This window comes from Mya arenaria, chromosome 4, assembly GCF_026914265.1.
Source record: "Mya arenaria isolate MELC-2E11 chromosome 4, ASM2691426v1".
Taxonomy (NCBI): Eukaryota; Metazoa; Mollusca; class Bivalvia; order Myida; family Myidae; genus Mya; species Mya arenaria.
The window spans coordinates 1,624,698-1,648,265 of record NC_069125.1 but is presented as its reverse complement, the minus strand read 5'-3'; the positions used below and the strand labels follow the sequence as shown (position 1 = coordinate 1,648,265).

Genomic DNA, 23,568 nt, shown 5'->3' with positions numbered 1-23,568 from the left:
AAAATATAGTTATTATATTATAAATATCGTTATTACATTAGAGATATATTTATTACACTATATTGTTTAAAACTAAACATCATGTGTACATGAATCAGACAACATAATTGAGATTATGTATGGGCACATTGTAATTTTGTATGTGTGCCAGTTGATAGGATATCAACAGGAAGATAATGGGCGTATATATGGGTAAATAACAGATAGCAACTCATTATCATCGCCTTACAATTGACCGAGCTGTGTTTTACAAATTTGGGTACGCGCGTTTGTCATCTCTGTTGGATATATTTTCTTATAAATATAGATGTGAGTATAATTGTTTCTTTGAAATATGATCGTTTTGTACAACAGTAAGATAATAAATGAATTATATATTAATTTGAATTCAATTATTGTTTATCCTGAGTGACTGTTAAGGCGACTGTCATAGCTAACGTTGATAGTTATATAAAATAAATTGTTATGAAACAATACGTCAAAGTATCTTAGTAAGTTATAGACGACAACAGACATCCTATCTATGTTAAACTTTAAACATTGACATTCTTTGTTTAAAAAAACAATAAAATATGAAAATAATGACAATACTTATAACTGCTAAATATTTTAAGTTCCCTTAATTTTGTACGTTTTTCAGCGGTAAAAGAAAGCCAAATTCAGCCTAGCCATGGGGTGTTGTGATTGCTTGGCCAGATTCGGCCTTATCTCATTCAATTTTATTTTCATGGTAAGTTGTTATCTTATATGGCCAATTTTGCTAACGAGCTGACAACTCAATTAACTTTAGTTTAACGTATCAACTGATTCAAAAATCAAAGCCAACGTTTTTAACTGAGCAATTATTATGAACATTTTTGTTTCAGTAACTATAGGTTGTTATTTTATATGGCCAAATTTGTTACCGCATAGCCAAAACAATAAACGTAAGTTTATCTTGAAGACTGGTTCAAAAACCAAAGGCAGTGTTTTTCATTTGGCACTACTTATGAATATATATGTTTCATTAAGTGTAGGTTTTTATCTTATATAGCCAATTTTGTTACCACACGGACAGCATTGTCGGACCGTATTTGGTACAAAAACGAATATGGTACAAATTTGTACCATATTCGGCCGAATATGGTACAACTGTCTAATTGTACCATATACGTATCTGCAGTTTTGGGGTAAAATGCCTGACCAAATATGGTACAAACTTGTACCATATTCGGATGAAAAATGTACCACATTCGTTCCGAATATGGTACACACTCATCATCGTCATCGTCATCATCATCATCGTCATCATCATCATCATCATCATCATCATAACTACAATTTGCATCAACGTCATCAATACCATCATGAAAATAATCATCATCGTCATCATCATCATCATCATCATCATCATCATCATCATCATCATCATCATCAGCATCATCATAATCATCATCATCGGCGGCCGGTAATCATTGGCGTCAACATAATAAAAAACTTTTTTCATCATCATCATTATAATCATTATCATCGGCCGATAAACATCGCAGTTATCATCATCACAATCATCAAACCCCAATCATCATCACCATTGTCATCATCATCAATTACATCATCATCGTCACCATTAACGCCATTATCATCATCATCGTCATGATGATGACAAAAGTTTTGATGATGATGACGACGATCAAAATTACCGTCATCATCATCATCACAAACTTTTATCATCATTGTCATCATCATCACCATCATTATCACCACAATCATCAAGGTCATCATCATCATCATCAACACCATCATCATCATCACCATTATCATCATCGTAATGAAGATCACAAAAATGTGATGATGATAACTGCGATGTTTTTCGGTCGATGGTGATGATGATGACAAAAGTTTTGTAATGATGATAACGACGGTCAGCACATCATCATCATCATAATCTACCGATAAAAATCGCCGTCAGCATCATCAAAACACATTTGTCATCATAATCATCATCATTATAATAATCATCATCGACCGATAAACATCGCTGTCATAATCATCAAAATACGTTTGTTATCATCATCATCATCATCATCATCATCACATCAATTATCAACACCCCAATGATCATCATCGTTGTTATCTTCACCAACACCACCATCATCATCACCATCAAAACCAACATCATCATATCCATTATCATGATCGTAATGGTGATCACAAAAGTTTTTTTTGTGATGATAATGACAGCGATGTTTTCGGTCGATAATGAGGATGTTGTGATGATGATGACGACGATGAGAATATCATCATCATCATCGGCCAATAAACATCGCCATCATCATCATCACAAATATTTTGTTATCATCATCATCATTATCATCATCGTCGGCCGATAAACATCGCCGTCATCATCATCTAAAATCTTATCATCATCATTATAACCATCATCATCGTCCGATAAACATCGCTGTCATCATCATCCCAAAACGTTTGTTATCATCATCATCATCATCATTATCATCATCATCATCACCACAATCATCAAACCCCAATCATCATAACCACTGTCATCATCATCACCACCACCATCATCATCACAATTTTTTTACCATCATCATCATCACAAATGTTTTGTCATCATCATCATCACATATTCATTTTACATTTTGTATTTTATAATTTGTTTCATTCAAGAGATTCAACAAACTTGTACTTTTTTCATTTATTGGTATACTGACAGGATTTTTCAAAGTAATATTGAAGAACATAGAACAGCATTTAAATTTTAATCCAACTGTAGCATTTTGACCAGACATAATATACATATATACATTCATTTTAGTAGCAGCCAAAATATCCCAAATGTGCTTCGTAAAAAGTTACCATTAAATGAGCAAATGACAACAAATTTCCGGTAGAAGAACATAATCATCAATCACAAAAATAACATAACAGGTTTCCAAACACCGATATACATGTATATTTCACCTGTAATGTCTGTACATGACATCTATGATATCATACCAACCGATTCCACTAACACGCAAACGCAGCCATGCGTTTGCCCATTTTGGCCCCTTGATGATTTCTTTTATTGCCGAAATAAGACCGTTGTTTCTGCCCGCTCTTGTTAATAGGAAACGAACGCTAACAGGATTTCTGTTACTAGTATCTAGTCCAATATCCGGCCGAATGTAAATTCTAGGTGTTTGCAAACTCATTGACCTTATTAAATCTCTAAAGGGTTTGCCGACCTTCGCCAACACAAACTGGATTGACGGGTTTGATTGTATGCAGAACTTAAAAATTTCAACTTGAATGTGAAGTGGTAACATCAGAAATGGAAAAGTCGTTCGCCTCTGTGCCCTCCTATTGTTTATCATATCTTGAAGCTCTTTCAGGGCTGAACACACAGAGACGTCACCGTTGTCGCCAGAGTCACCGTTGTCGCCGGAGTCACCGTTGTCGCCAGAGTCACCGTTGTCGCCGGAGTCACCGTTGTCGCCGGAGTCACCGTTGTCGCCGGAGTCACCGTTGTCGCCGGAGTCACCGTTGTCGCCGGAGTCACCGTTGTCGCCGGAGTCACCGTTGTCGCCGGAGTCACCGTTGTCGCCGGAGTCACCGTTGTCGCCGGAGTCACCGTTGTCGCCGGAGTCACCGTTGTCGCAAGAGTCACCGTTGTCGCCAGACGCAGCGTTGTCGCCAGAGTCATCGTTGTCGCCAGAGTCATCGTTGTCGCCAGATGCAGTGTTGTCGCCAGACGCAGCGGTGTCGCCGGAGTCACCGTTGTCGCCAGAGTCACCGTTGTCGCCAGACGCAGCGTTGTCGCCAGACGCAGCGTTGTCGCCAGACGCAGCGCTGTCGCCAGAGTCACCGTTGTCATACGACTGTTCTAAGCGTGATATTATGTCCTTGTACACGCGTTGATTGATACGGATACTAACGTAATGCATGCCAAATCCTTCTGGGAAATACCCCAATGCAATTGTTCCAACATCACCATCGAACTTTCCATCTGCTGACACAATTGATGAGTGTTCTAGTCCTCGGGTACAAACTACCAGGCACTGCAAATTATATTCTCTCATAAGTGCAATGAGCGTGAGGTTGTCGCCGTATGTCCCATTCTTAGACATATTCTTAACGTATTCATCAAATGTTTCATCATAGACAAAAGTTTCATAGAAATATCTGTTTTCTACAATGTGATGGACTGCTTCCTTACGTAAAGCATCTACGTCTTTGTATATACCAATTTTACCAAGTTGATGCGATATAGCAGCAAATTGACAATTTCCATCCGGATTTGGGTCCATGGCAATATTCACCCCATCCAACAACTGCAGATTTTCATGGTGTGTTGAAACATGATAGTACTTAGTTCTGTGATTTTGTTTCTCTGAGCGGTTCTGTTTTAATGAATGTTTTTTAATTTTTCGTTGTTTCTCTAACGCAACAGTTAGGCTAGTCATGTTTTCGACCCCAACCGATTTGCTTACGAATCCAAGTTCGGGTTTGTTCGGTACTTGAAATGACACGATATAAACACCATTTCGTTTTACTTTTTCTACCTTGCCTTCGATAACATATCTTTTGGTTGGCACCCTGGATTTTCGAAAGGGATAGCGAATTAATACTGTCTCTCCTACTTTGTACTTGCTTGGGGAAGTTGCGTTTTTCAACAGCGACCTGTAAGCCTTTTTATTTGCTCGCCGTATGGTTTTCTTTATTTCACGAGAACTATGACGTTCTTTGGTAAAAACATGACTTCTTCCGTAGTAGGCTTCAAAGGGCGTGAGACCCCCAAGAACTCGTTTGAAACTTGTGTTTATGGCATAGGCTAAATCTTGAAGCCCTTCGACCCAGTTAAATCCACGTTTACTTTTTGTTGCAAATAGAATCTTGGCCTTTATAACACTGTTTGACCTTTCACACTTGCCCTGTGATTGAGGATGATAGGCCTACTATTGATCATTTTGATGTTGTACTTGTTCAACAAAAGTTTCATACTAGGGCCTTTAAATTCCAGTCCGTTGTCACATTGGATGATGTCAGGGGCAAGGTTAACCATCAACACGTCCTCTAATGCCTTTGCAACTTCACGCGAACTCTTCGTTTTCAGGGGTTTTGGCATAACGTACTTAGAATAAACGTCCACGACTTGTAGAATATAACTGTATGTGGACCCCTTGTAGCTAACACTTTGATTTTTCATGTTAATTATGTCAATCTGCCATCTTTTGCCTGGTTCCTCTTCTGTAATTGTCTTTGGCGTTGGCTTGTTTGTAAATCTCGGATACTTCTCATGGTAATACTTGCTATTGTACAGTATTTCAAGGATAGCTTGTTCCGAGAACCCCGTGTAATTTACTTTCAGTTTGTTGTAAATAACCCTTGCTCCACATCCTTTGTTTTCCATGAACATCTTCTCAACAAATCTAGGAAGATCTTCTTTCACAAGGACTTGCTTTCCGCCACACAATAAAGAACCCCGGTCACCAAGCTCGAAGTCCTTACGTTTTCTAATCATGGCCAAACAATTATTCTCTTCAGGTGTCCGTTTCTTCACAGGGACATCGAACGATCCGTTTAAACATCTGACAATAATGTCGTACTTCGACCTGGGCAAGCACCCTAATTGCTTCCTTTTTCTCCTAATTGCTTCCTTCATCTGAAATAATATAATAAGTTATTATACATTTATACTTCATTAGTTAATAGAGCTTGTATTGAACACCGCGTGTCGAAAACGAATGTCTCACGACATGAGCTGAGCTAAAATCACTCGTCTGATAGCTCCGCTAAAATTTACAATCCGAACTTCCGGGCAATATGCGCAATGAAAGTAGCAAGTACTTCATGTAAAGTTTCATTGAAATCCAACCGAATTCAAATTCAGGGGAAAAATAGCGGGCAAACTTATGGCGGTCAACGGACAAACGGTCTGTAGAAACCAATGCTACGTGGATGGAAGGGATATAAAGAAGGGGCCCTGGGGGCCTAGGTCGCTCACCAGAAGTCACGACTAGGCAGGGTTCGAAGGTCAAAGACCTATAAACTCCATAAAATTTAAAATGTTCAAATCTACAGATTAAAGGAGCTCGATCTGATTTTGGTGGAAAATACACTTTCGAAAAAAATTGTTTCCAAAAGTCGCTATTAATGATTTTGTGAATTGTTTGGGTTAATCTAAAAATACTGACCAGAGGACATTGCATGACATCAAATACAATCCGAAAAAATAACAAGATTTTTTATTTTTCAATTAAAATACACCAAAATTGGTATTTTTGTCCTATTTATTGAATAGGAATGGAATAGGCCGAAAATATCGCGTTAGTAGATCTAACGCGAAATCCATTTTCCATGCATTTTCAGTTGTTTTACGATAGAATTTCTTCGATATAATTCAATATCCTTTGGTCAGTAGTTTTAGATTAACCGAAAACAATTCACAAAATCATTAATACTTTAATAGCGACTTTTGAAACAATTTTTTTCGAAAGTGTATTTTTCACCAAAATCAGATTGAGCTGTAAAAACTGTAAGGAAAATAAAGGCAAAAGCTTCAAAATTAAGTCACTTGGTCAAGGTTTAATTCATCAAAAGTCGAAAGTTCAATAGAAAATGTCACATAACAAATATCAAAGCTCTGGGCTAAGTGGTTTTAGAGAAAAAGATATATATTTTTAAATTTCTCTATATAATAATTATATAGTTAAACTAAGCGTTTTTGTACCAAATACTGTCCGACAGAGCAGTATAAGTATTTCAAGTATGTTTTCATTTATTTTATGCTGCTTTTTACTTTAATTTTCATTTTACAGTGATTAGCGTTTATTTTCTGGGTTATATGGAAATCCACACAGTCATTTGAACGTAAATGAACTAAAAAAGCATTGCAATTTGAAATGCTAACGTCTGACAAGCTTTACCAGTCGGTATATAATTTATTTATGAATCTTTAAAATAAATGTCTGTTTTCATGGGCAAATCTTGCCCAATGTTTGGCTTGGGAGTTCGTGCATTTTGTTTTCAGAAGAAAAGTTAACAAAAATGAAACAGTAGAAGTATGCAGATGTATATTATGTAAATATTCAACACAGGCACGGGACGGTGCCAATTTTTACCCCAGGGGCATAATTTGAACAATCTTAGTATAGGACCCCAAAATTATGTCACATACCAAAATTATGTCACATACCAAATATCAAACCTCAAGGCCTTGCAGTTTCGGACAAGAATATTTTTAAAGATTTCACTATGATTTGCCTTTTCGTTGCCATGACAACCAGAGTTCTTCATGAAATGGAATTCTTTGAACAACTTTGGTAGAGCTTGATGCAAGGACTATTCCTGCCAAGTTTCATTGAATTTGGCTTAGCGGGTTAGGAGGAGAAATCGTTTGAAGAAATTGTTGACGGACGCACGTACGGACGCACGCACGCACGGACGATGGACAACTTGCCATCACAATAGCTCACCTTGATCACTTTGTGCTCAGGTGAGCTGAAATGTATCTTGAGAGCTGATGATGGACAACATTTTTCATGAAGTTTCATGACTGTAGCTTAAATATTTTAGCAGTTTAGGAGTTACGCTTCCGGAAGGAATGCCACGGACAATTGGATAGACGGACGGACAACTGCAAATGCACTCTGAGGGGGGGGGGGGGGCATAAAACATAAAAATCAATGCATGTTAAAACATCAATGCATATTAAGACAACTGAAAATTAAAATTATGTACAGTACTTACTGTCAAGAATTCTTTTGAAGTTTGAAGAAAGTTTGGATTTCAATTCTTTCTAGTCGAAAATCACAACTTTTCTTGCCGACCGCCAAGTCAAATATGGTTACTGACTTCTGAGTAAGACTCGTGTGCAAAATTCCCGCCTTTTTAAAGCGGCACGTTATCAAAGAAAAAATCGGAAACTTCAAAGCTTTGTCGGCTTCTCAGCAATATGACGTCGGAACGACAAATCAACTTTACAAAGTAAGGCCAAATAAAACATTATGTCTGGTTCCGGTGACATGCCCCCAAAAAGTAGGTAGGGTAGGTCGGCATTTCTTTTTATTTTATTTATTTATTTATTTTTACTGATGCTGAGTGAAAGGTGATATAATAACGTTATTTTAATGTATATTTTGTGTGATTAAAGTCTTCTGTGCGTGCAACACTAAGCTTTTTATGTACTGTAAACATGCATAGTGTGCAAGCTGGAGGAGTTTTATGCACATTTAACCCTATAGGTTTAATAATTGTTTCTTTCTGTACGTGTTATATTTTGAAAATATAATTCGCTATAAACGAGACCATTTTCGGTGCTTGCTATGACTAGTACAGTATTTATGCAATTATATGGCAAAATCATGGGTTGTAGAACATTTTAAATTGACTGAATATCAGCGTAAAAAGAAGTCGCAGGGAATGCTTTACGTTGAATGCTTTAGTGCTGTGCAAATTCGTACATTTATTTAAAAATATGAGGTTTTGATTCGAACCTTGCCACAAGATCAATGTATTTCTATTTTCAAAATTTACTTTCCCTTAATCAAGACAACATATTATAGATTCAAAACTTAAACTAAAATTATTAAGTTTTGTTTTATTTTTAGAATGTTTACATGAACGCTTTAAAAACGTTCTTTACAATTCTCTTGAATATTGAGTAAAAAATCGGACCAATTTTTTCGTATTCAAATAAAAAAAAGTTTAGGGTCGGGCGAAAAAAATAGGTAGGGTCGGGTCACCGGAACCAGACAATTTTTTTCTTTTCGCCTAATGTTTAGGAATACAGTCACACCTGTCTAAAGCAGCCAGTCAAACATCCTTATTTTTGGAGAGATATATTCATTTAAAAGAGCTCAAAATCTCTTAAATCGGATTTTGGTGAAAATACACTTTCGAAAAAAAAAGTTTTAAAAATTTGAAAATTGCTATTAATGATCTTGTGAATTGTTTGGGTCAATCTAAAACTACTGACCAAAGGATATTGAATTATATCGAAGAAATTCTATCGTAAAACAACTGCAAATGCATGAAATATGAATTTCGTTAGTTATTTTTTCGGCCCAATTTCTTGTTTATTTTTCGGATTTTCTCATGCAATATCTTCTTGTCAGAAGTTTTAGATTGACCCAAACAATGCACGAAATCATTAATATGGCTGACGCGACGTCATTCGACCAATCGAATGCGACGTCGACATTCCTGCAACGACGTTTGCTTAAAGCAATCATATCTGGACAAAACCTACCAATTATTATTAAAATGTATTAAAATATAAGCATTAATACCGAGGGGTATTAAACGATCAAATTTTCCAAGAAGCGCTGGCGCGCTTCATGGATTTGCTCGCCTACCTTTACCCTTACAAGTTCACACTCTATGAACATAACCAAAATGCGATAATCCTCAAACTTTTACAGAGTTACCTGGAGCAAGCACGTCTCTAGTCTTAGAGTACTAGTACTTAGTAACCAGTACTAAGCAGATACATTCGCCAGTAATTGACAACTGCCCTACTTGAAACAGCGGTAGGGGAAGAATGGCCGTAGAAATCATTTCGTGACCAATCTCCACGAAAGTATCTGGCCCGCCCGGGAATCGAACCCAGGCCGCCTGCGTGCCAATCTGACGCGCAACCGACTGAGCTAGCCGGCGAAACAGTTACACAACCAGCAAAATCCATGTAAAGTGTGGTTAGGTTAGCTGTTTCTGTTACTGCTAGTTACGACGACGACGACGACGACGACGACGACGACGACGACGATGATGATGATGATGATGATGATGATGATGATACTTTTGTCACTTCCAATATTAGGTTAATACAATGTATTTGAGTTTGAAAAAAAGTTTACACATTGGCAGACTATTTCATTTATTAAGAAATACATAATTTATGTACCATATACGTAGGCCATTTTCATTTTATGAGTTTTTTTGGTATGTACCAAATACGTTTTGGCGAGCATAGAAAAACTTATTCCAACCGAATATGGTACAATGTTTGTACCATATTCGGTCGAAAATTGTACCATATTCGGTCCGAATATGGTACATTTGTACCATATTCGACCGAATATGGTACATTTGTACCATATTCGTTTTTGTACCAAATACGGTCCGACACAGCATAATTAACTTGACTAACGTTTATACTAACAACTGTTTCAGAAACCAAAGCCAATGGGGGTTTTTAATGGGCACATTTCTGGGCTGGTATTCAATATTGATGTTAATTGAATATAAGAACGATGTAGCTAATTGGATTACTTGTTATTAATAACTGACTAATGAAGTGAATGAAGTCAAAGATGCCTGGCCCCAATTTCTCGAAACTTATTAAGCTTAACAGGCTTAAGTAGCTTAGTTCACTTAGCCAACATACATTTAATTTCGATGAAAGAAACATTGTTTATTCCGACTATCATAAACTTACATTGTTTATTCCGACTATCATAAACTTACATTGTTTATTCCGACTATCATTAACTTACATTGTTTATTCCGACTATCATGAACTTAATTCCTAAAATCTCTAACAAAATAATTAAATCACACACATTTTTGGTAAATAAAAATAGTGAGATTAGCTTAATCCTGTTATAAGCTACTTAAGAAGTTTCGAGAAATCGGGGCCTGGTGAATATATGCGTGTGTATCAACTGCAATAACCATGATTGATGCCTGTGTGTTATGATTATGGAGGGTAATAGAGTATGTGGTGTTTAAACGTCTGTGAAATTAGTTGATTATCCTTTGAGTCCTTGCCCTCTACCTCGGGGTTTATTTTTGATTTGTTTTTGTTATTACTGGGCTTGTCCCTGTAGTTTTCATTTTTTTTTTTAAGTCGTGTCACCTGTGGGAGAGCTGGTGGATTGAAAACATTACAAGCACTGTTATATTTGATTGCGTTTAGTGATTTTTTTTATTCAGAAAAATATAACAACACCTAACCCTACAACCATAGAGCTAACGTGCAGAAGAATGTCAATACCGTAATGGTTTTATTTCTTTGAATTAGGAATCAGTTACGCTGTATGATCTCGATCGCGTTATCTTATCAACAATAGTCGCCCCATAACGAACGTTATAATTGTGATCTTGACAGATTATGCGATATTGATGATTTACAGTCATATCTACGATAGACTTTCAATGCTGTTATCATTTAAGAACCTCAACAAGATTACAGATATCTGGCCATTTTAAAATGTAATTTTATGGTTAATTATTTAGAGTGACACTCTTATTCAAAATCAATACATACACATGAATAACAAACACACATTTTGAGTGATCAACCTTCAACTACTAACTAAATAATGCATTTATGAAAAATATGTTTAACTGATAACAAAATTGTTACCGTGTCTACTTATTAGCTGAAAACGCAAAAATATTAAATGATCGGTGAGTTCTAAAAGATTTCCTGTGATCTACTATCGTCTCGTAAGGAGGAAATGCCGTGTTCTGCACCTTTTTCCAAATTAAACTGGTAAATCTGATTCGGGTGTAAGAGTGCATCTTTAACTTTTGCAATCAGTATTGATATTTTTCACTATACAAAGACGATTATGTATACATTAATTTACTAAATTTAAGTGTCATTATGGGAAGCTTTCCTTTTTTTACTCGTAACGCGAAAGTTCCCATGCTTGCTACATAGAATATTAACAAGATTCTGAATTTTACCAAGTTTTTCTTTATCATTAGTCAATAAAGAGGTTTGATAGCCACAAACATGTATTTTGACTCGCTAACCGACACGATGGGGGCACCATTTCATATCTTTATCATTTTTATTTTTCTGTTGTTGTTGTTTAGTGTTTTAGTTGCTAGTGTATTTTTGTGCTTTTTTCCGGGGTGGGGGGGGGGGGTGGGGGGCTTTAGAGGTGCGTCTTAAGCTTCGCATCCACGCGCGCCCCCTCTGACGTCCTATCATGTATCCGCCTTTATGAATCTATACTCTTGTTAAGTGGCACAGGGATCAAAAGCGAATGGCAATCGAGCAAACAAACAATACGCACGCAGAAAAAAACACGCATATGGGTCACCTTATCACCATGCGTACGATAACATACCTGGTAGTCGACGGGCGAACGTCAACCGACAGCATATCGGACAATCATCGAGCGTACAAAAACATTCCAGACAATAGACGAGCGTACGACAACCGATAACATATCGGCCGGTCAATTAGAGCACGGTAACCTATCGGACAATCGACGTGCGTACGACAGCCGATAACATATCGGCCGGTCAATTACAGCACGGTAACGTATCGGACAATCGACGAGCGTACGACAGCCGATAACATATCGACCGATCAATTAGAGCACGACAACGTATCGGACAATCGACGTGCGTACGACAGCCGATAACATATCGGCCGGTCAATTACAGCACGACAACGTATCGGACAATCGACGTGCGTACGACAACCGATAACACATCGACCGATCAATTAGAGCACGACAACCTATCGGACAATCGACGTGCGTACGACAACCGATAACACATCGACCGATCAATTAGAGCACGACAACGTATCGGACAATCGACGAGCGTACGACAACCGATAACACATCGGCCGATCAATTAGAGCACGACAACGTATCGGACAATCGACGAGCGTACGACAGCCGATAACATATCGGCCGGTCAATTAGAGCACGACAATGTATCGGACAATCGACGTGCGTACGACAGCCGATAACATATCGAACGAACAACGGACGTACGACAACATATTTAACGATCAACGAGCGTACGATAGCTTATTTTACAATCAATGAGCGTACCACAACGTATCGTACCAACTAAATATTCAGTGCTATACTAAAGTGTTGAATGGAATTGAAATTTGAACTTGCACATTGAAACACATGAAGAATATCATGTTCCGTCAAACAATTTGCTTTAAGATAAATCGCATTATAATCAGGAATGAAAATCTGAAAAATTGATCGAACGATGATCATTGATAAGATGGGCAATTTCCTTATGTTGTTATAACTTGTGGCCAAACCAGATTTATAATAATATGGGTTTTTTTCGATTGACTTTTATGACGTGCGTATATCATACACAATAAAATGCTATTAAAGTGTTTAATTTAAGATCTTAGGCATTACGTTTTTGATAAAATTTGTTCCACTACTAAACTTGTTCCCTTCCATTTGTGTCATACCAATTAGCTGTCGGGTAATTAACTTGTTCCCTTCCATTTGTGTCACACCAAATAGCTGTCGGGTAATTAACTTGTTCCCTTCCATTTGTGTCACACCAATTAGCTGTTGGGTAATTAACTTGTTCCCTTCCATTTGTGTCACACCAATTAGCTGTCGGGTATCGCTGTGCTGACAGTTGGCGTGTGGGTAAAAGTGGACAAAGATGTGGTGAACATGCAGCACCTGGTGGAATTTGACTCCAATGACAAGGCCCTCACCACCGCCTCCACAGTCCTCGTAATCTTCGGGGTGGGCGTGCTTCTCATTGCCGCATTTGGCTTCTTCGCCGCTTGCCTGCCAGAGAAGTGTAAGATGGGTCAGAGGTTCTTCAGTGGAATCGTGAGTTTATATTTATAAGTATATCCCAAGTAGCATAAAAACAACTTTTGCAGCCAATGAAATTACAGATAGGCAATTATAGTAGTAGACTTAATCATTAAGAATGTCAACGTTCGGGCGTGTTTAAAGGTCTACCCACCGTCACTCATCCGATACACACTCCATGTGTCAGATTTTGCGTTGACAATCAGCCAACGAGGTTGTATTCTAAGCCAGTTATATGACTTGAATTAAAACCTTTACTATTAAGAAGGGCTCTTTCGTTTCGTTCATATCGCCCATTCTTAATCATTCAGGTTTAATTAATGTCATCTTACTATTACTAAAACGAATAATTCAATCTGCTACTGCCAGCGTCACAGCCACTGCAACTACCATTACCACCACCACCACCACCTCCACCACCACCACCGCCACCGCCACAACCGCCACCACCACCACCGCCACAACCGCCACCACCACCACCGCCACCGCCACCGCCACCGCCACCGCCACCCGCAACCGCCACTACAACTACCACCACCACCACCACCACCACCACCACACCACCACCTCCACCACCACCACCACCGCCACCGCAACCGCCACCCGCAACCGCCACTACCACTACTACCACCACCACCACCACAACCACTACCACCACCACCACCACCACAACAACAACTACCACCACCTCCACCACCTCCACCACTACCAAACAACAACCACTACCAACACCTGCACCAGCACCGCCTCCAGCACCACCACCACCACCATTACCACTTCTACTACTACTACTACTAATAATAATAAAGACTTCTGACATTGTAAACCTTCAATATATATCCGTGGTTGTTTTCGAGGAGTTCCGAAGGGCAATATATGTAACATCTAGACTTCATATATAGGGATATGAGAACATTTTTACGCTATTACATGTTCTGCCATAGGCATGCATTCTTTAAAAGAAGGAGTATGTTACTAAACGCTCCAAGGCGATAATCCGATCATGTATAAAGCTTTTTAATGCGTGTCTGCTTGTGGTGTTTCTAGGATATTTTGTCTTCCGTTCACTGTCTTTCGGCCTCTTACTTTCGTCTCCTTACATTTCAGTACATATTTTTCCTGATCGTGGTGTTTATCGGCGAGTTTGGGGGCGGAATTACTGCCGCGGTCTTCAAAGGGAAGGTAGGCAACTCTACCCATGAGTTTGTCATAATGAAGCAAGTTTAGTATTCCCTTTCTTATACAGTGTCTGTATACCACGTGATTAATTACGCCATAAATGTTTCGTAGGAAGGCAATATTTTGCTTCAAATGAAGACTATAAATAAAGATAATTAACTTTACTATTTGTTCATAATATTGGATAAAACATGGCGCAGTCCACGCCGCATACATAGCCCCGCATTCGGTCTTTTACTAGAGTTTGATTGAGAGTTCAGTTTAGCACTGTCAAAACATTATTTTGGAAAGAGGTTTATCGAAGTATTTGAGGAAACTAATCATCAAATTAAACCCCGGTTATAATACACCAGTCAATTGTAACCACGGCCCGTCCAGGTTCGTGGAATAGCGGGGACTTTGACTTTCGGTCCAGCCAAGCCCGGGTAAAACCCCAGCTCTGCGGGGCCCCAGAACCCTAGGGACCCTAAGTAAGGCACATTCCCCGCTAAATTTGGCGCGAATACAAAACCACGGCATTCACCCGGCACTGCGAGGCCACCGGGAAGGTAAAAACACGGCCCATTTCCCCGGCTACCCCCGGACCTTGGGGGCCCATGGTTACAATTTACTGGTGCATAAACAAAGGCGGGTTTTTTAAGCGGCATAGACTGCTTTATGATTCATTTACAGTGGTGAAGTAAAAGAAAAGTTATCTTTGTTTTAAGTCATCATTCGATGTTAAATGTTGCCTAATTTCGTCATATATATATATATATAGCATTTGTGACTAAATTTATCACGTGGTAAACACGCACTGTTATATACGATGGAAGGAACGTTCGTCACATACACCTGCTAAACAGATTTCACGCGGTCAAGGAAAACGTCAACAAACCAGATATTTTTCAATTCTTTTTTTACACTATTTCCAGACATTGTTATATGCGGGTGACTATAGTGTGATTTTGGTGACACGGAAATTGAAAGTTTGATTCAGAGAAACGGACACGTTTTACAAAACACTTGGCCCCAATGTCACAAAAGTACTTAATATTCAAATCTCAATCTCAGACGCAACTCATTTTACCACGTAACATCAAAATTATTAAACATCAAGTAAGTTTTAACACATTTTAAAAGCGCTTTCTCTCATAGAAAATGTTGATTTAAAACATTGGTCAAGATTTCAAAGCAATAATTTTCTACAGCTAAAAGCTGCGCCCTCACAGATTGAACGTTTTGACAACCTCAGGACTTCAAGATCAGATCGCAAATTTTCATATTTCCGTTCAAAAATCAATGTGTCATGGCTTAAACCGTTAGTAACAGTTAAAGAAAATGCATATCACATCAATTTTTGAACTTAAATATAAAAATCTGCAATTTATTTTTTGTAAGCAGTCTGATATGACTGGTTTTCATTCATTTTCGCAAAAATTGGCCAGTTCCAAGACAAAAAAATAAAAAAAGTTGGCAAAACGTCCACTCTGTGAGAATGCAGCTTTAAAATGAAATTGAGTACAACTGGACGTTTTTTTTAACAATTACTCAAGTATTTCTTGCCATTCTTCGAAATAAGGACAAAAGGTTTTAATAGATCATTTTATGATTTTTTTTAAATTGTAAAAATATACAAAATTTTGAATCATACTATTCTTATATGTTGTAAAATGAGCAGAACAGAACAGAACATAATTTTATTTGACATATACCCACAAGGTCCATTGTCAAAGAACACGTCGATACATTTATAGAACGTGAATTCAACATGTTACATAATACAGATTCTATACGTGCAATGTCTATATGTTGATGTGAATAATGTGTCATACGTGAAAACAATTATATGCAAATTATAAAATATAAGGATGAGCTGATATACACAAATCAACTGTATGTCATGGACGTTCAGTGTTTAAGAGATTCTTTTATATATATATTTGGACAATTTGAACACAGTGTTTTTGTTATCTGACTTGAACACTTGTATAAATTTGTACAGCATGCTTGGTATGACACAAAAACTATTTAAGGTAATTTCTTCTTGTATCATTATAACCTTCGTCGGCAACCACGGTACTTTCCCCCGTTACCCGTCATAATAACAAAACATATTAATATAAAATGAAATTCATTTTCTAGATCATTGCAATTACAAAAGGTACAATAATGTTCATTTCTAGGGTTGTTATTATTTGCATATCTACCCGTGTTAATTCTTTATGAGACGGGGATTGAGATTTGACTCGGTATTTTTGTGGTAATGGTGCCTGATATTTTGTGTATTTTTATTTCCAATCTGATATTTTATGTATTTTTATTTCCAACGTGTGTAATCCGATTTTCAACGCCATTAATTCGTTATATTTTTACAGGATAACAAGCTAATGCCTTATCACAAGGCGACTATCACAAGAATAGAACAGAACAGAACAGAACATAATTTAGTTCAGTTCAAACATTCAACATAATGACATTAAATGAGTTAAATCAAAATGGGCCTTGATCATTGGAAATAAATAATACTTCGTTGTTCATATATGCATAGCGATCGGCGACCCAGTACATGGAATTTTAGTATTTAAGATAATTAAAAAACACAATATGGTAGATTGTAATGAAAACATAAATTTGATTCTAAAGTGAAGATATCGACATTTAATTAGTAACGTATGTGAAATAAATAACATGGTAATTACTATATTTCTATCCCCCCCCCCCCCAACAAACAACCCCTCTAGATTGACAAAGAGTTGCCAAACATTCTGAAAAAGTCTCTTGGACCAAACTACGTGGAAGGGAATAACCTTGACGCCAAAGCCTGGAACTACATCCAAGTTTGGGTAAGATGTTCAATCACTTAAAGGGGCTAGACACCAGATGGTCCCAAAATCGGCAAATATAGTATTTTCTCAAAACAAACCTAGAATTATCAATGCTAGCTAGGAGGAGGCCGATAATACTTTATTTTACATGATAAAAAAAATAAACACAACAAACATGTTGCTGTCTCAGCTGTGTTTCCCCTTTTGAAAATAGCGCATTATAGTTTCTTAGTTAATCATATATGTTTATGAGTACAGATAAATATACTGACGCTATTTTTAAACTTCCTGGGATTTACGTGGTAGACCCCAGTAAATTTTGAATTGGAAAAATGCGCAAAACTGCGAAAGATGCATGTGTCGTAAGCGATGTGATACATCAGTAAGCAAGATTCAATTAAGGAATGAATTGCGGGAATTCATTACTTATATTTACACCAATATTGTATTATTTTATTCAAGAATTGTTATTTTTTTTTACTTCATTTCATTTAAGAAAACCTTTCAGTTACCCTTTCTTACCCATTTTGTAAATGGAACGACCCGACTGTAATCGGAAACGTTTTATCAAATGACGTCACAATAACGCGGGAAAAGATCAACCACTTGAAATCACTTTTAAACGTAAAATTGAAACACTTATAGCAACGGTTCATTTGATATATCATAATTTAACACTTTCTAAAATGTTTATTTATATTTTACGACATCTGCACAAACAATACAGACATAAACAAGATAAAAAAAATCCATGTATAATGCTATTCGATGAAATGCGATCTGAATATATCCGAAGATGTTGCGTTCATCGATTGATAAATGCAATTGCCGAAAGGCAGTTCATTTAAGGAATGGAAGTTGAGGTGTAAATATTGCGTTGTAAACAAAGACGTCAATTTTATGTAGGTTTTGGAAAATCTTATAATTTCTTATTGCAATTGTATCATCTGGTGTCTAGTCTCTTTAAAGATAACCAATGTTAAGGATATTTGACTTCGTCGTTTTAACGAACTTGTCGTACGAAAGCACTGTTTTGACTTGATAATTCTGAATTTATTAGCAAAGCTCCGGAATATTAGTCACACGAGACATTTCGAAGGTTCAGCTCTCACAAAATCCACGAACTTTTGTCAATTACAGGCATTTGAAGAATTATACGATTGAAACATTGTCTGCCAATTCCTTTTATACAAAATTCTTTTTAGACATCGACTAGGGAATATGAACAGATTAAATTTTGATATTGAACTTTATCACGCCTCAAACATGAATGACGCAACGCCGTTGGTCCAGAACTGGTCACGTGGTTACCCCATATTTTTCCATATTGGGTCACCAAATTTATATTGTTCCTACATGACGTCTATTTTCCGATTCCAAAGAATAAATGAAACATTCAAACATGTAAACATGTTGTCAACGTGATATATACGTTACCTACTAACCCCGTAACTTACGAGCCTACACTAAGATAAGATTTTTCATTTTAGCTGGGATGTTGTGGCAGCAACAACGCCAAGGACTATGTGGGGGCGAACTTTACAGATGTAAGTAGGAAAATGATGAAATGCGACCATAGAGAGATCAGAAGGTTTTAGTCTTTGGATAATATTACAACCAATGTTTTTTTCGCAGTGTTATCTAATAAAGAAAAAAAATATATAAAAGCATGTGCTAAACAAAATAAATAGCTAAGCAGCGTTCTTATGATAAACTGATATTACAGAAATTTCTTATGACAATTTTCCATGCTATTTACGCAAAAAAAATCATACAGTTTAACTCATTCTCTTTAATAATATATTATCTTTCAGCCCACACAATATGTGCCTAACTCGTGCTGTGTTTTATCAAACCACGACGCGGAAAACCCGAAGCCTAAGGACTATCCAAAATGTCAAGAGGATGCCCATAAGGTCCAGACGAATACTACAACCACCAAAGATAGCAAGTATCTACAAACAAAGGTACACTTATTTTTATTGCAGTAAAGTCAGAATAGTTTTCACGAAATAACTTAAGTAAATCTCAAATTATTATGAAAAATAATGCACCCGATAAAGTATGGTTATTTAATATTTACGATTGTTTGTCCCAATTTTATGACAGTTGGCCGACGTTCATGTTTTTGTTTCGGTTGTGTTCATGCACTAAATTTTAAATTGTCACACCTTCAAATAACGGATTACTGACAAATATTTAAATTTTCATTGATAATGTTATCTAGTGATACTATACATGTATACTTTACAAAACATTGTCCATACATGATGTGATACCATTGAAATCTGTCGTTTTTGAGTGTCGTTAAGAGCATACTAACTATACGGCCTATAATGCATTATTTACTTTTTGCTTATACACTAATCTCAAGCTATGTTGCTGCACGTGCAGTTTGTCTGTCTGTGTTATTTGTACGTACAATCAATCCCCGTTGGCTCAATACTGCTTGGCTCGATTTCCTCGTTGGCTCGAACTTGGTGTTGAGGACCGATTTTTTTTAACTTTATAGAATCATTCCCGCTTGGCTCGATATTTGCGAGGCTCGAAGAAGTTTCACCGGTCCCTTTGTTATTGAGCCAACGAGTTTCGATGGTATTTATTTCGCGTCCGGTGTATCTAGTGCCATTGTCTTGGGCCTCTTAAGTTTGAATTCTGGGCTTGTCCCTGTAGTTTTCAATGTATTACTCTATGTAATCTGGATGATATTCATACAATATCCCTTATTAATGTTTTAACAAATAATGTTTTACTCTTATATGACATTCAGTGGACGTTTTGTTTCATTTTCTTCAGGGATGTTATGACAAATTCGAGCAGGAAATTAAAAGTCACTTGGTCCTTCTGATCGGCGTTGGAGTGGGCATAGCTATGCTGGAGGTAGGAGAGACAGTCTATTGTTAAGTTGTATCTGTATTTCAACACGAAGTTTAAAGCTGCACTCTCACAGATTAATAGATTTTAAACATTTTTTTTTTGTCTCAGAATCGGCTGATTTTTCCAATCAGTCATAAAGGGTAACACACAATAGAACAGGCCCCAATATCACGAAAATACTTAGGCCTAAAAAAAAATACATTTGGTTCGGGTTACCCGACCCTACCTACGGAATAGGCGCCGACCCTCACGTTTTTATAGTCAGTTTGAAAAAAAAAATGAAAAACTAAAAAAAAAAAAAAAAAAAAATTTCTTTTTTTTTGGCTTTTCAATATGTAGTTTAAAACCTTAATTGCTTATATAGAAGATAACTTTAACACCATTCTCCAATGATGAAAATGACATTCTTATATAAAGCCTAATAAACAAAAAAAATAATAAAAAAGCCTACCTACCCTACATATTTTTGAAAGGGATGTAACCCTAGCCAAACATTTTTTTTTTAGGCCTTAAGTCAAATCAACCTCAATCTTAACTCATTTTACCATGTAAATACAAAATATTATTCAAAATCTTGCATGTTTTTATACATTTTGAAAGCTGATTGTCTCATAGTATGTGTTTTTGAAAGATTTTGACTATATTTCAAAGAAAACTTATTCTAGAGCAAATAAAGGCAATGAATTGTACTCATTACAAGTACATTTTTGGCTGCAGAATATTTTTTCCTTTGGAATATTGACAAAAGGTTTTAATCAACATATTCAATGAAAGCATGTGGTTTAAAAATATGTAAAAAATTACATTATTTTCACTAAATGTTGATGTTACATGGTAAAATGAGTTGTGATTGAGTTTGAGATTTGACTTAAGTATTTTCGTGATATTGGGGCCAGATCTCATTTGTTGGAAAAACTGCTGAAATTTTCATTTTTCTTAAAGCATTAGAAACGCTTTAAGCCATATAACACCAGTTTTCAAATGAAAATATTAAAACATGCGACTGATCTTTTACCAGCAGTCTTATATCACGAGGTTTCAGACATATACGCAAAGTTATTCAAAGACAACGAATTAAAAAAGATGTCAAAACGGTCTATCTGTGAAAGTGCAGCTTAAAGCTTCATTACTTCAAACAAAATAATAAAATTATTAAATATGTTTTCTTATTGTCGACTTTTAATACTATTGGAGACAAAATAACATGCATAAACAAATCTAAACGACCTTTTGATAATTATTATATTTCGAAATCAACCATTCATGATTGACCAAGACATCTTTTTGTTGAACCAAATAAATATTGTCATAATGGAGTGTGTGTATAACACGCGATAAATTACGTCATAAATGCTACGTCGGAAGGCAGCATTTTGCTTCGAATGAATACTTTAAACAATGATAACTTTTATTTTTCTTCACCATTTTAAATGAAACTATGAAATGAAAATATATTCAAAAACAAGGCTGCGGGTTAAATGACTTGCAAAAAGCCTAAAATTCCTGGGGCGGTATTCATAAACCTTCTTACATCATCTCCTAACTTAAGTCACGTTCCTAATTTCATTATCTCTTTAGTCATATAAAATAAAACAAAAATCCAAAATACATTATTTCTATTGACCTTGTTGGAAAAAACATCCCTAAATGTTTAAAACACTTGTACGTTTCTTTTCATTTGGCTTTGAAAATTTTAAGAAATTGACTTAATTATGAATACCGCCCAAGGTCATTAAAAAGTCAATCATGGCGGCACTCACATTGAAAGCCTGTTTTACGTGTCTTCAACCGTCGAGGAACATATTTAATTGAACACATGGCGAAGAGTTTTAAACTGTTGTCTTTTTTTTCATTTAATTTGAATCTTATTTCAAATTAATGTACCAGTCAATTGTAATGGGAATAGCGTGGACTTAGACTTACGGTCCAGCAAATCCCAGGTCAAATCCCCGTCCTGTGGGGACAAACTGCTGGTAAAATCCCCGCCAAAATGCCTCCGCACCCCGGAGACATCCTATGTAAGACCCATTCCCCGCTATTTTCGGCGCGAAAACAAAACCGCCGCATTCACTCGGCACTGCGTGGCCACCTGGACGGTAAAAAAAGACCCATTTCCCCGGCAATCCCCGGTATACCCACGGACCTGAGGGGTACGTGGTTACAATTGACTGGTGCACTATCTAAAGGGAAATTCAGACACAAATCAAAATCATTATTTTGAGTACATTGTTTGCGTTATCTAATGTATCTACTTAGCATAATGATAACTGAGGTAATCGACGTTGGCCTCGTATATATTTAAGCCTTTTTACGAGGTTTATCCCGAAGCTTTCCGAAAATGGCCGAGCAGTTACGACTGGTCATATATTATGATTCACCTTGTGTAAAAATAAGCCAAAAACTATATTACTACAAAACAAAAAACAAGAACAAGAACTATATTCAAAACTCACAGTAGATGCATAACTTTGAATTACTGCAAGACCTCGAAAATGAACTTTATTTAAATTAATAAAGAAAAACCCTTTTTTGTTTCTTTTTCAGCTTCTTGGGATTGTGCTGGCCGTCTATGTTTGCCGACGAAAAGAAGATGATGATGATGACTATTAATCAAACATAACAATAGCAATACACGCTAATAGAACTGATTTATTGAATGTTAGACTAGAAAGTGATATGACCATGCCAACAATATATATATACAGTGATGTGGTTCTTATTTCGGCATGTTTCACGAGTTTAATAAACATTTGAAGTTACTATAACATAGAGATTAATTGAATAAAATCGCAAACAGTTTTTTTGTCTGATCTCAAACCCAAACAAAGCGGGTACCTTTATCTAAAACTTATCCCTTAAAGAGTGGTGACGATTATATAATTCACTTAGTGCCAACAGAATAGAACATACGAACAGTTATCAATAACATGATATGTTTACATTTTCGATATGTCTGTAAGGTCTCGAATCTTGTGCATTTAAACAGGGTTATCTTTAAATTACTTCACCTAGTGCGGTAGGCTAGAACTCGACGCGCAAAACTATCCATTTAAAATCTATCGAAAATTAAAACCACTGCTTACCAAACACAATCCCATTTCAAAGTAAATAGCGGAAACATATTACCTGGAAAGATTTCCAGCTTTTACCTAGCTGATGAGCCGCGC

General features: G+C 36.6%; 1 protein-coding gene across 1 annotated transcript; it reads left to right on the top strand.

Annotated features, from left to right (window-relative positions):
• The first annotated feature begins 207 nt into the window (after positions 1-207).
• Positions 208-23,200, top strand: LOC128233079 (tetraspanin-1-like). The gene is made up of 9 exons (XM_052946958.1): positions 208-309; positions 641-730; positions 13,326-13,553; positions 14,646-14,720; positions 17,441-17,542; positions 19,015-19,071; positions 19,339-19,491; positions 20,321-20,404; positions 22,946-23,200. Exons 2-9 carry the CDS (start codon positions 671-673, stop codon positions 23,009-23,011), a joined length of 825 nt encoding a protein of 274 aa, XP_052802918.1. The 5' UTR covers positions 208-309; positions 641-670; the 3' UTR covers positions 23,012-23,200.
• The last annotated feature ends 368 nt before the right edge of the window (positions 23,201-23,568 follow it).

Bases quoted from the DNA above. Each gene is read 5' to 3' on its own strand.
- LOC128233079 (XM_052946958.1), top strand. From the start codon at position 671: ATGGGGTGTTGTGATTGCTTGGCCAGATTCGGCCTTATCTCATTCAAT. The intron at 14,721-17,440 runs GTAGGCAACTCT...CAACCCCTCTAG, and splicing joins CCGCGGTCTTCAAAGGGAAG to ATTGACAAAGAGTTGCCAAA. The intron at 19,072-19,338 runs GTAAGTAGGAAA...ATTATCTTTCAG, and splicing joins TGGGGGCGAACTTTACAGAT to CCCACACAATATGTGCCTAA.